Source organism: Remersonia thermophila, chromosome 3, assembly GCF_042764415.1.
Source record: "Remersonia thermophila strain ATCC 22073 chromosome 3, whole genome shotgun sequence".
Taxonomy (NCBI): domain Eukaryota; kingdom Fungi; phylum Ascomycota; class Sordariomycetes; order Sordariales; family Chaetomiaceae; genus Remersonia; species Remersonia thermophila.
In genome coordinates this window covers 392359-405823 of record NC_092219.1, presented here as the reverse complement: position 1 = coordinate 405823, position 13465 = coordinate 392359, and the positions used below count along the sequence as shown (strand labels likewise).

The 13465-nt window shown below is 55.1% G+C and overlaps 1 protein-coding gene across 1 annotated transcript; it reads right to left on the bottom strand.

The window, feature by feature from the left end:
* Positions 1 to 6401: 6401 nt before the first annotated feature.
* Positions 6402 to 11801, bottom strand: VTJ83DRAFT_2931 (uncharacterized protein; the record flags this gene model as incomplete). The annotated part of the gene is made up of 3 exons (XM_071009256.1): positions 6402 to 8222; positions 8287 to 10726; positions 10819 to 11801. The coding sequence occupies 3 exons, from the start codon at positions 11799 to 11801 to the stop codon at positions 6402 to 6404; spliced, it is 5244 nt and encodes a 1747-aa protein (XP_070866812.1).
* Between the last annotated feature and the right edge of the window lie 1664 nt (positions 11802 to 13465).

Below are 13465 nucleotides of genomic sequence, written 5' to 3'. Positions count from 1 at the left end.
CCTATACTTATAGTGTTATCTAAAGGGGAAGCGCCTCCTCTACGCCTCCATTACGCCCTTTATCTCCTTTCTTTCCCGGTTCTAATATCTTAGTAGGCTTAGCTCCCCTACTGCTCCTTCCTAAAAAGTACGGTCTATTAAGCCTAGACCCGTTTATCGGTATAAGGGTTCCCTTATCGATTAGCCTTTCTTATCGATTAAGGACCTACCTTTATCCTTTATTGCTTCCCGGCCTACTTCTTTAAACCTAGGCCTACTTCTTTGAGTCCGGGCCTACTTTCCTGGTCCGGGACCCACTTTTCGGCCCTCCGGCTTTAATAATACTATATAACTTAGAAATAACCCCCTACTATATATTTACCTCCTACGGTTAATATATATACCTACTACTAGACCTTTAGAAGCCGCCTATTAGTATTGTCGAATAAATTACAGGATTGTTAAAGCAGATTAATAACCTTAACATTGGAATTGGTTTGTTTACCTTTTAGATTAATTCGTAATCGATTAGAAATTTAAATTTAACTTATATAATAGTTGGTTTTCTATAAAGCCTAGTATTTACTAACTTTCTTAAAGAGTATAACTACGTTTCGCTAAGTCAAGTGTATATAAGCCTTGTTAACCGTAGCTATATCCGCCTTTTTATCGATAAATACTGGGCTATTTACTACCCTATTAGGTCTTTTCGACTTATAGCCTTTTATAAATAGCAACTTCGGTACTAGGGTAAACTAGATCGGGTAAGTATTTTTTAACTTAATCCGAATCGATTTCAAATTAATTACTAATTAATTCGTATATTTAATACTTTGAAGATAATAATGGGAAGTTTATAATTATCTGTTTCTTTAAGGAATAAGTTGAGTTATTTTGACGAAAGGCTTTTAAGTCCTTTGAAGTCGATATAAACTATAAGTATTTAGAAGGCTTTGAGGACTGTAAAATTATCTAGGGGTATTTGGACCCTGTTACTAGGAATAGTAAGTATTTTAAATTAATTTGAAATTGATTTTTAACTAATTTAGTATTAATTTAGCTATACCGTTTATTAGGATTCTTATAAATAAGGATAATACAGGACTCTACTAGTATTTATTTAACACTGTGTTTAAAATCTTTAAAGAGGAATATAACTTTGAAGTTCAGTTGAAGTATATCTACGGTAAGGGGCTTCTTGGTATTACTTTGGACCAGGATTGGAAGGCAATCTGTGGTAAGTATATTAATTTAAAATTAATTTAGAATCGATTCCAAATTAATTTAAAAATATTTATTAATTTATTTATAGGTTTTACAGGCTTTCTATAAGAGAACTAGCTATACGAAGGCTTTAACGGCTGGATTTAGTATACTAAAAGATCTATCCGACTTTATTATATTTACTTTTAGCATAGTATTGAAAAGATTGTAGGTGGTATAGACTACAATAACAGCAGTAGTAGGAATTCGATGTAGAGGTTAATAATGGATTTTCTCTGTTACTCTGACTCTGAGTCGTATCTTTCTATTTGCTATACATTTAAGAGTAAGTAATCTGTAATTCTAAACTAATTATAAATTAATTTCTAACTAATTTAAGATTATAATGAGCTTCGTATTAGTGATTAGGCGAAGGATAAAGTTAATCCAGTTATTGCTGCTGGCCTTTGTTAAGGAGTTAATAATATCCTAAGGGTAGACTAGGATAAAATGGCTAGCTATATAAACTATATTAAGTCTCTTTACTAGTTATCGTATATATAGAGCGGTCGCTACGTAAACCTGGTGACTTGTATTCGATAGTAAGTTATTATAATTAATTTGACATCGATTTTGATTAATTTGCTAATTTCTTTTAAAAACTAGCGTTTAGATAAGACTATTCTATCAGAAGCTGGAGTTCTTAATCGTTACGCGATTTATATAAGTTACCGTAGTAATAATATTGTAGCCCGTGCTTAAAGAGTATTTAATCGAGTCCGTAAGTAAATAGTTATATTAATTTAGAATTATTTTAAAACTTATTATAAATCAATTCTATAGGCTAACGGCGTAAACGCCGGTATTGTATACGTAAAGAATAGTAGAATCGGCAACAGAATGGTCCTTTAGATGACCTATAAATACTCTTTCTAAGCTTAAGCCCCTGCAAAGACCTATCAGATTGCGACGATATATCTGTAGTTTCTGACCTCTCGAATGTATTATTAGCTGGAGTTCTAAGGCGTTGGTAAGTAATAATAAATTATTAAAAGTTTATTTAGAATCGATTCTAAATTATTTATAGCTGTAGCCTAGAAAGAACTCTATTACGAGAGAGGGCTATCTAGAATCTTGTAAATAGTTAGGATAAAAATCTTCGGATCCGGCTTCTAGAAAGGGAAATTAAGCTGGAGCGAGTAAGGCAATATAATCTTGAGCTGTAGTTGAACCTTATACGTTTGCAGAGGCAGGGTAGGTAAGATAAATAGGTAGATATTTTGCTATAAATATAGATTGTAAATTAATTTAGAATTTATTCGGAACTAATTTTAAAGCTATTTACTCCTAACTTTCCTCTATAGTATTTTTTATAGTATTAGCCTGGCTAGTAACTAGGAACGTTTCGTTCTGGTAGGGAAAGAACCGGTCCTAGACCTTGTAGCGATTACTACTCTTAGGCCGGATATATGTAGGGCTTAATTAATTTAAAATTAATTTAAACTAGGATAATACTTATACTGCTGACGCTTTGCTGCAATATAGCTAGTATACTTTTTGGTATTACTAGTTATTCTATATATTTCGGTGATGTAAAGCTAAGATATTTAATTAGTTTCGAATCGATTTGAAATTAATTGTAAATTATTTACCTTTAAGGGGTTGTTCTTAGTTTAAAGGACCGATAGTAAGGTAGTAGTAGCCGGGGCTATTAGGGTCAGCGTTGTAGAAATCTTTAGCTTAAGCTGAGGCTACTCTAGAGTAAGCTTTATAGTAGAGGCCTCTGCTTTAGGCTTGAGCTTGCTTTAGCGTTGATGTTTAGAGGTTATAGGAGGTAGGGTTTGAGCAGGAAGTTTACTCGGTATATATACTTTATTAGGGAGCTTATTACTCTGCTAACCCTTTTTATTTAGCCTGGAGATTCTTATAGAATTTTAAATTAATTAGGAATCGATTTAGAATTAATTTAAAATAACTTATTAATTACAGTATTGTTATAGCTAATAGAGTAGGCGTCGGACTTCTTAGCCTTAACAACGACCGGCTGACTTTAATAGTTATACTTCCTTCTATAGACGCAAAGGTTAGACTCTGTAGAGAACTTGGTTTATAGAATAAGTTAGAAATTAATTCTAAATCGATTTTGAATTAGAGTCTTGTATATACCTAAATGCTGTAGCTTGGTATACGATGGAATACTTCGCCGGGACCGATTTGGAATTTACTCTACTATAAACTAAGTTAGTTCTGAATCGATTCAGAATTAATTAAGGTTTATATACTTTATTGCAAGTAAAAGAAGGTAGGCTAGAAGTGACGTAGGCTATTATTAGAGTCGCCTTTAATATACTATTCAGTATAGTCTTCTTTAAGGCGGTACGATATTTTGAGGCTGTTTAATTAATCTAGAATTGATTCTGAATTAATTGTATAGTGGGTGGTAGTGTTGAAAGAGAAATGAAAGAGAATTGAAGACTGGGGTATAAAACTTAAAAGCTGGGCGCTCTATATTTCTAAAGGTTAGGGTTCGTATTAATTCTGAATCGATTTTGGGTTACCTTAGTTTTGGCCTTGGCATTTACTTACCCCCTTGGAGGGGGTCGCCTGAGGTCAGGGGGGGGGGGATCGCATTATGTGTAGCCTCCTTCTTTTACTGCGTACGCAGTATGAATCCCGCCCCTGCGCTGTAGATACCGTATCTTACTATGCCTTACCTTACGCTAGCTATCAGGTAGTACAGTGTACGCAGTAACGTTCGTTATGTGGTAATGGACTTGTTGCTACACTCTGCCCTGCGGAAGCACTTACATCTTCCCATCTTCCCATCTTCCACACATCCAACCTGGAACCCTGAGCGAACCAGACGGAAAGCCAGCCAAGACTCGCTCCCCACGTCGCGGACCGCGTCGCTTCCAGGCTTTCCCGTCGTTTTTGTCCGCGGCGTACGCAGTATGTACATACTGGTACTAGAGCACGGTAGCATCGCAGGCGGTCCAAGGTTCAGGGACCGCAATGCCGTTTCTAGAAGGAATCCCGCCCGTCCCAAGAACCCCCAATTTCCCAGCCCATCCATCTTAGCTACTAGTACCTATAGTACATAGGTACCTCTTCTTGGACGAGCCAAGGTAGTTCCACCGTGGCTCTCTCATCTTGTTCAGCTTCCGGTTCGACAAGCGAAAAAGCTCGCGAGTCTCCTCAGCCCCCGCTCTCCTCTCCGAGCTCCCATCTTCAAGCTCCATCTCCAAGCTCCAGCCCCAGGCCCGACCGACCTCCTGGAGCTGGCCTGCTCTCCATCTTGTCCAACGAACTAGCGTACGCTAACTCACTACTGGCCATCGCCCACCGCTAGCGCCTGTCCGTTCCTGCGTCCGTCGTGCATGGGGGCCCCCCAGGCCCCCTATCCCCTGCATGTCCGCTGCCCGCCCTGACACCCCCTGACCAACCCCAAATTTGGACGGTGTACCGCGTACGCAGTAACTATAATAGTACTTGTACAAGTATAGCGTCCCGAGCCTTTGGGCTTTCGCTTCACCCATGCCATTCCCGGACGCACCATCGAGAGAGGGCTGCTGGATTTGCTGAGCGGCCGAAACTGGGACCGCATGAGAGGGAGAAAAAAAAAAGAGGGCGAGAAGGATTGCGAGCACGGCTGCCACCCCCTCACCCCCCTCTTCCAACCTCTAATGCGACAAGACATGCATGCATGCATGCATGCATCGTCATCATCATCGCCCAGGGCCGCTGGATGTGTCAAGCGTCACAACCCGGGAAACGCATCTTGATCTTTGTCGATCGGGGGAGGGGGAGGGGAGAGGGGGGGGAGCAAGGGCCGCCGTTTGTTTTGTGTCATGTCACGGGTTGTTTTTTCATCTGTCCGTTCTGGTCAGGTCAGGTCTTGTTCGTGTCTTGTCTTGGCTTCGGGTAAAGCATGTACTATACTGTGTAGTACCATGGCTATTGTAGCGAGTGGCTAGTGAACGTTCGATGCGATACATACTGCGTACACAAAAAGGCAACCATCTCGCCGGCATCACCGGCATCACCGGCATCGCCAGCCCTGCAGCTCCAGAAACGACCGTCTCGTTTCAGACCCTCCAGGCTTACGCAGTAGCAACGGCATGACACAGCGGCCTTGCCACGCGTGATAACCGAGGCGGAAAGAAGCTCTTTATTCGGGCTTGTCTCCGGCCCGCCTCGGGGACGTTGGGCGTTGGGCGTTTTGTTTCGCGTCGGCATTTCTCGCACCAGCGTCACAGCGTCCAGGTCGGCGACTGCTTTCCCATGCGAGCCAAGAAATCTCCTGGCTCGCCTCCACGAAGCCGTCAGAGGGTGGTTTTGTCACAGACACATATGCAATCTACTAGTACCTCTTGTGCCATAGTTGGTTCCGATCCTCTTGTACCAGGCAAGGAGATCGCCAGGTGGGTAGGTGCTCTGGCAGATCTGCAGGAATCCAGGATCATTCCACTCGAGTTAGCATCCGTTGGACACCTAGACACCTAGAGACCTAGACACCGAGACACCTATAGTAAATGCCCAGACACCGACATCTAGACAGACACACACACACACACACACACACACATATATATATATATATATGTATGTATGTATGTATGTATGTATACTTATACAGACTCACAGTCGGACAGAGAAAGGGAACCATCCGTCATCTCATAGCATCATACTATACTCCTTTGTAGGTTGACGGTGCATGCCACACACTACAGCCTTAGACGGGGAACCGTGAGCAAGATAACTACCCGTACCCGTAGCCAGACCGCGCCGTACCCTTCGTATCATACCCAAGAACCTCCCCCCTTCCGCACGGCTATCCCATTCCCCCTTCTGCTTCTCACCATCCCGAGGTTCAACAACATCCCACGGCCCCCAACACCCCCCCTCCCCTTTCAGTAGACATACACACACACACACTCACCCAAACACACCCACCCACCCACACACACACACACATAATAGAGTCGCATACCATGCATACGCACATACACACACGCACTTTCGAAACCCCCCCTCCGTAACACCCGCCGAAACAAACACCAATTACCCATTCTTCCTTCTCCATCCTTCTCCTCTCCTTTTTCCAACCACAAGAGAGAGAGAGAAAAAAAGGAAGAGAACATGCCAGGTAGAAAACATGTAGGTATCAAGGCACCCAAGAAACCGAACCCAACCGAAAGAGTTATAAAAAAAAAAAGGAATCACCTCCCCGCTGCTCCGCTCCCTCCTCCACCACCACCCCCTTCCCTCCTCCTCCTCTCCCGCTCCAACCCCTCCCTGAGCTCGCGGTTCTCGCTCTCGCTCGCGTTGATCCTCTTCATCGCCTCCCCGCGATCCAGCATCCTTGCCTCCCGCTCCGCCTTCAGCTTGTTCTCCAGGTCCTTGAGCCGAAGCAGCCACTTGTTATCCGACGACGATGACGACGACGAGCCTCCTCCGCCGACGCCGCCGCCGCCCGCGCCCGAGAGCCCCAGGACCAGGCCCGTCGACGCCGACTTGGGGAGGAGCGACGTCCCGCTCTCCCTCGGCCTTTGGTATTCTCGGTCTCGCTCCCTGTCCTGCGAGGACGAGGTCTGCTGCGAGGCCGCTGGGGCGTGGCCGTGGCCGTGGCCGTGGCCGTGGCCGGGCGGGTTGGGAGACGAGGTGGACGACCTCGCTTGCGTCGTGGTTGCGGCCGTGGCGGCGGCAGAGGTGGAAGAGATGGTTCCGATGGCGTTCGTCGACGCCCTCGGGTTCCCCTGCCCGCTGCCGTTCCCGGCGGGAGCTGCGGCGGCGGAGAGCGTAACCGTGTCGTCGTCGCCCTCCCCCGCGCCGCTCTCCCTCTCCCTCTCCCTCTCCCTCTCCCTCTCCCTCCCGCGGTGCCTCGACGTGGGGCTGCCCCGCGCCCTCCCCGTGCGCGCCACGTCCTCGTGCGACCCGGACCCCCCGGCCGCCAGGTTCTGCCCGGAATGCCTTCCGTAGTGCTGCTGCTGCTGCTGATGGTGCGGCGAGTACGGCTCGTGAAAGTAGTGCAGGGCCGACGAGCTCGAGCTCTTGACCGGCGTCGCCGCCACCCCGCCCGAGGCCCGGTGATTGCCGTTGTTGTTGCTGCCGCTGCCGCTGCTGTTGAGCGCGCCCCGGCTGTTGGACTTGGGGATCCGGCTGGTGCTGACGCTCCGGTCCTTGGCTTTCGGCCCCGTGGGCACGAGCGGCGGCGAGGCCAGGCCGTTGCCGTCCAGGGCGTCGTGGCGCTCGTCGCGGGCCTTCCTGGCCTCGGCGGCCGCGCGCAGGGTGTGGTTCTCCACCTTGAGCTGGCGGTACGCGTCCTCGAGGCGGGCGAGCCGGGCCTGGGCGTCGAGCAGGGCCTGCGAGCCGGGGTTGATCTGGCCCGTGGCGATGCCGTTGCGCACCACGGCCTCGAGGCGGTCGAGCTTCTTGAGGCGCTGGTCCAGCAGGTTCTCGAGCGTCTGGTACTCGCGCCAGAGGTCGCGCTCCACCGACTTGACCTTGCCCTGGAAGTTGCCCATCATGGCCTCGATGGTCTTGACGGCCGCCAGGAGGTTCTTGCTGAACCCGGGGAGCATGGTGGCGACGGACTCGAGGCTCGGGAGGGCGCGGCCGTTGATGAGGCTGTTGTCGTGGGCCCAGTCGGAGCCGCAGAGCGCCGACAGGCGCGTCCAGAGGGTGAGGAGCAGGTTGTTGCGCTCCGTGAGCTGCTCCTTGAGCTGGCCCTCGAGCTGCGCGATGCGCTTCTTGTCCTGGGCCTTGGCCTGCTCGAGCTCCACGATGCGCTGGTCCTGCGAGCTGACGGTGCGCGTCACGTGCTGGTGCGTCTTTTGGAACGTCTCGAGCTGGTTCTTGACGTTGCGGTGGTTTTGGCGTTCCTTGTCCAGCAGCTCGCCCATCTTGCGGAGCTCCAGCGCCTGCGTCTCGAGGAGGGCGTCGCGCTGCTTGATGATGCGGTCCTTGTCGGCGAGCGACGACTTGGTCTTGTCCAGGTCGCGCATCGTGTTTTCGAGGTCGCCCTGAAGCTTGGCGATGGACTGGAACAACCGTTAGCTGCAACGAAAAGGACGAGGGGACCCGGGAACACATCGCGAAGCGTACCTTGAGGAAGCTCGAGCGCGTCCCGTTGAGATCGCCCAGGGCCTCCCGGAGGTTGCTCTCGAGCTCCAGCAGCCTCTCCTTCCACTCGGCCGCCTCGACCTCGCGGCTGCTCAGGCTCTTGCGCAGGCGCCTCGCCTCGTCCTTGGCCTGGGACGCCTCCTTGTTGAGCTCGTTGAGGAGCTGCTGGACCTCCTCCTTCTCCTTGTTGGCCACCATGTCGCGCTGGCGGCGCTCGCTGGCCAGGCGCTGCTCCAGCTCGCGGGCGCGGTCCTTTTCGTCGCGCAGGCTCTGCTCGGCGTTGGCCAGGGCCGCCTCGAGGTCGCCGATGCGCATCTTGTCGCCCTCCTGCTCCTCGCGCAGGAAGGCGATCTCGCCCTGGCTCGACTCCTGCTGCACCAGCAGGCGGTTGGCCTTGTCGTTGGCCTCGAGCAGCTTGGCCTCGAGCTCCTCGAGGTCCCGGTTGGCGTCGGAGAGGTCGCGCTCGAGGTCGCCGATGCGGCGCAGCTTGGCCTCCTGCTCGTCCTCGAGCCGCACCAGGGCCTCGCTCATCCTGCGCATCTCGGCCTGCAGCGCGTCAAAGTTCTCGGTGCGGTCGTTGAGGTCCATCTGCAGCCGCTCCATCTCGGCGGCGCGCTGGTCGGCCTCGCCCTCGAGCGCGTCGATCTCCTCCTGGGCCTCCTTGCGCAGCGCCTCGAACTCGGCCTCGAGGTTGGCGTGCTCCTGCAGCGCCTCGTCGCGCTCCGCCTGCAGCGCCATCAGGTCGTTCATGGCCGCGTCCAGGTCCTCCTGCAGCGTCGCCACCAGCTCGTCGGCCTGCTTGCGCGCCGCGACGGCCGCCTCAAAGTCCTCCATGCACGCGTCCAGCTCCCGCTGCAGGTCCTGGTTCTGCAGCTTGAGCGTGTTGTTCTTGTCGCGGAGCTCCGCCATGCGGTTCTCCATCTCCTCGAGCTCGGCCTCGTCCACCACCGACGTCGCCACCCGGCTCGCCCGCGACGCCGACCGCTCGTGCACCCCGGCCCGCGACGCCGACCGCTCCAGCACGCTGTCCACCGTCGACGGCGCCGGCCCGCCGCGCCGCTGGGCCATCTTGAGGTCCTCGATCTCCTGGTACAGCCGCTCCTTCTCGCGGTTGCGCGACGTGAGCATCGACGTCTGGGCGCCCACCTCGCGGCGCAGCTCGGCGTTTTCGTGCCGCAGCTGCTCGCTCTCGCGCCGGAGCTCCTCGACGAGCGTGCTGGTCACGCTCAGGGCCGCGTTGGCGTCGAGGTCGCCGCCGTAGCCGACGCCGACGCCGATGCCGCCCGACGACAGCACCGAGGTCCCGCCCCCTCCTCCTCCTCCTCCTCCTCCAAGGCGCGGGGACAGGCCGTGAAGGTCCCGGACGCCGCCGAGGCCGCCGACGCCGCCCTTGCGCGTGATGTTGTAAATGTTGGTCGTGTGGTGCATGGGGCCGCCGCCGCCGCCGCCGGGAGCGGCCTGCTGTTGGGCTTGGGCGAGCTCCTGCTTGAGGCGGAACAGCTCGTCGCGCAGGCGGCGGTTGTCCTCGTCGCACTGCTCGCGGCGGGCCGTTTCCTGCTCGAACAGGTCCTTCCACACGTCGGCCTCCTCCTGGCGCTCCAGGTCGGCGCCGAGACGCTCGCCCGTGCGCTCGCCCAGCGTCCGCACCACCTCGGCCATGCGGCGCTTCTCGGCCTCCTTGGCCAGGCTCTCGTTGCGCAGGCGCTCGATCTCGGCCGCGTACTCCTCGAGCTGCTCCCGCAGGTACAGGATCTCCTCCTCGCGCTCCTGGGCCGCCTCGGCGTCGTAGGCGGCGCTCGGCTCGTCGTCCGAGTGGCCGCTCTTGGCGGTGCCGGGCCGCTCCTGCTGCTCGTCCTTGAGCTGCTTCTCGAGCTCCTTGACGCGGCGCCGCAGGACCTTGTTGTCGCGCTGCAGCACGGCGAGGCCCGTCTTGAGCTCGACGTTCTCCGAGATCATCTCCTTGATCCCTTCCTCCGAGAGCTTGTCGAGGCGGTCGCTGAGGAACATGACCTTGAGCTTGAGGTCAAAGTTTTCCTTGCTGAGGCGCTCGATGGTGCTGCTCTGCTCCTTGAGCGTCAGGCTGCGGCCGTGCCGGCTGGCCGTCGACGTGCCGAACCCGAGCGGGTTGTCCGACGACGTGCCGGGCCGCCCGGGCGTCACGAGCCCGCTGCGGCTCTTGTACTCCCGGGCGAGCGACTCGGGCACCTGCACGTCCCGCACGTGGCGCGCGATGACGGTGTCGGTGGGCGGCGCGAGCGTCTTGGTCGGCTTGGGCGTCTCCAGCGGGTTGCGGCGGATGGGGAGCGGAGGATGACGGTCGTGGTGGTGATGTTGGGACTGCGGGGACATGCTGCTGTCCACCTCGTCGAGGGTTTCGAGCGGGTTGAAGACGTGCCCGGAGGCGTCGTGATCGTCGATGCCGCTGGCCATGCTGCCCATGCTGATGGTGCGGGACAGCGGCTTGTTGTTGAAGGAGGAGCGCGACGCGCCCGCGGCGGGGCCGAGCCTCCCGACTGCAGGGCGTAGTCGGCGCCGCCGCCGCCGCCGCTGACGGTGCCATCGCTCCCCGAGTCGGTGGGCGAGGACGCGGAGGAGGGCTGGGGGGCCGTGCGGCTTCGCAGGTACTTGGACCGGCTGGCCGACTTGAGGGCGTGGCCCGGCGTGTGTCCCGCGTCGGCCGGCGGCTCCTCGACCACCTCGTGGGTGCGGTCGTCCTCGGGGAGATGCGCGCCGTGGGGGTCGGCGTGCAGCAGCGAGCTGTCGGGAGTCTCGAGGTCCGCGGCGGCGGCGGCGGCGGCAGCGGTGGTGGCGACCGGTACGGCGCCCTCGTCGTCGCGGGCATCGCTGCGGCGTACGGCGGGCGCCTGGGACGCGGAGCGGGAGAAGGATCTGGTGGCGGCGGCAGCAGCAGCAGCGGCAGCGGCGGCGGCGGCGGCGGCGGCGGCGGCGGCGGCGGGGGGCGACGACGAAAAGGCCTCGAGCGACGCCGTCACGTTCTCGGAGTCGTCGGCGGCGGCCCGCTGCTGGGTGGGCGACAGCAGGCTGGAGTCTCTTGGGTCTTGCCTCGGCGGCTCCTGGGGGCTCCGCGTGGGCAGCAGTTGGGACGCGTCGGCCGGGTCATCGACGGGCGCAGGCTGGGGGGCGGATCGCGGCGGCGGGGGCTTCTTGGAGGGCGAGTCGAAGACGAAGGTGTCGTCGACGCCGGTGGTGGTGAGGGTGGGGAGGGGGGAGATCGGGGCGTTGAAGCTGGACTCGATGTCCTGCAGGTGCTGGCGGACGATGATTTCAGCCTGGGAGTCGGAGTGCCTTTGGAGGCTGGGGCTCTCGAGGTAGCTGCTCTCGGGGACGGCCAGGTGGTTCGGGGGTCGCAAGGAGGGGATGTTGTCGGTGACGGAGGGCTTGGCGGGGGAGTCGAGGTCGGGCTCGGCGTCGAGAGGGCGGTGGGCCGGGGAGGGTCGGGAGGGGGGCCGGTGACCCCCGTCAAGGTCGTCGTCCATGTTGGCGTCTTGCGACGGGCGGGTGTTGCTGTTTGGGAGGGATCGCGGGGGGGTTGTTTGTGCTGGTCGGGTTGCGACGGGACCAAGACGGGGACGACAAACAAGCGGCGGCGGGATGGGGAGATCCGGGGGGGAGGTCGACCATATAATATCTGTATTAGGTACCTGGTGCAGCCATGTATGTCCCGGGTCAACACATGGCCGTGGCTGTTGTTATTATTATCGTCGTCGTCGTCGTCGTCGTCGTCGTCGTCGTCGTCGTCGTCGTGGTCGTGGTCGTCGTCGTCGTTCCGACTGGTGTTGGTGAAAGTGTGTGGATACTTTCAGCTTCGTCGCGTGGGAAAGTCGAAAGCGGAAATGCTCGTTTGTTGCTTGTTTCCCGCCTGCCAACCCCAACCCCGGAGCCACTGTGGGTCTCACGGCGGCCCCGCTCCTGGGCGTGACAGCCAATCACGTCTCGTTCCGTCTTCCTGATCGGGCCGATCGTAGATCATGACGGCATCATGGCCGGTAGCTCACAGCACTCGCGACGCCGCCAGGACCACGGATGCTCCTCCGTTGAAAGGGTCATGGGATCACCAAAGACAAGCTGGCTGGACTCTCCTATACGGTACATATCCTCGGGATTTATTTTTCTGGTTTGCTGAGAAGAGGTAGAGAGCAGAGGCTTGAGACCCACACTTGGTTTCCTTTGTTTTGTATCTCTAAGGGGTCACCGGGGCGACCAGGAGATGGGGGAAAATAGAGGTGCTCTTGAATTCATTGCTGAATTCATTGCCGCAGGATAGGCATGATTTGACAAAAGGAAAACAATAATGATGAAAAATGAATTGAAGGAGAACATCACTCAGCCGGGACAGGAATTTAGAAAAGCTAATTGCGAAGGCGAAGGGGCCTATCTAGGTACCTGTGACTAGCGGATGGAAGGTATGCATACCGTGTTGTAAGAACCGTTTCACAAACTATCCTAGGGACGTTACAGCGCTGATGGTGGCTCTGCTCGCCGACAGACACCTCACACGGTTCCTTGTAGTCTGCACCGGCCGTGCTGGTCTTGAGCCGAGCAGTCTGCGTCAGGAGGGTGCTGGGCCTGGCTTCACACTCCTGGCTCAGGTCTGGTAGCTCAGACATCCAACACCTGGTAGATAGACAGTAATTCCTTGTCCTCCCCCCAAGAACGCCCTCACCTCCTTCACCGCCCCTTTTTATCGTCGGTGTGCTCTGCCCCCTGGCTCGTCCTTCCCCTTCCCCTAGTACCTCTACCATGCATCGGCAAGAAATCCCTCCCTTCACCAATACTCCTGACACTTGCGCTCCACCGTCTCCGTCCTTATTCCTCAACCGCCGGACCGAGAATTACACCTTTTCCTTTCCCCCGGCACGCTCGACACGTCTTGGACCGCATAGACCTTTTACGCCCGCGGCATGCGTGGCAGCTCCTCTGCCCTTCGCAAGGCGAGCAGGCTGGGGGAGCAATGTCGGCGACCAGGAGCCAAAAACACGTCCTTGTTGGATTCTACGCGCACGAGCCTTCTGGACCGAGCGGGAAAGAAGCTTGCCTTGACAGCGAGAGCCCTCGGCAAGACATCCTCGGGTCCCTAGCGAGCCTCCGCTGCGGCTGCGAGCTGGAGGCCACCATGCTGTGCAGCCACCCTGTTGCCAGC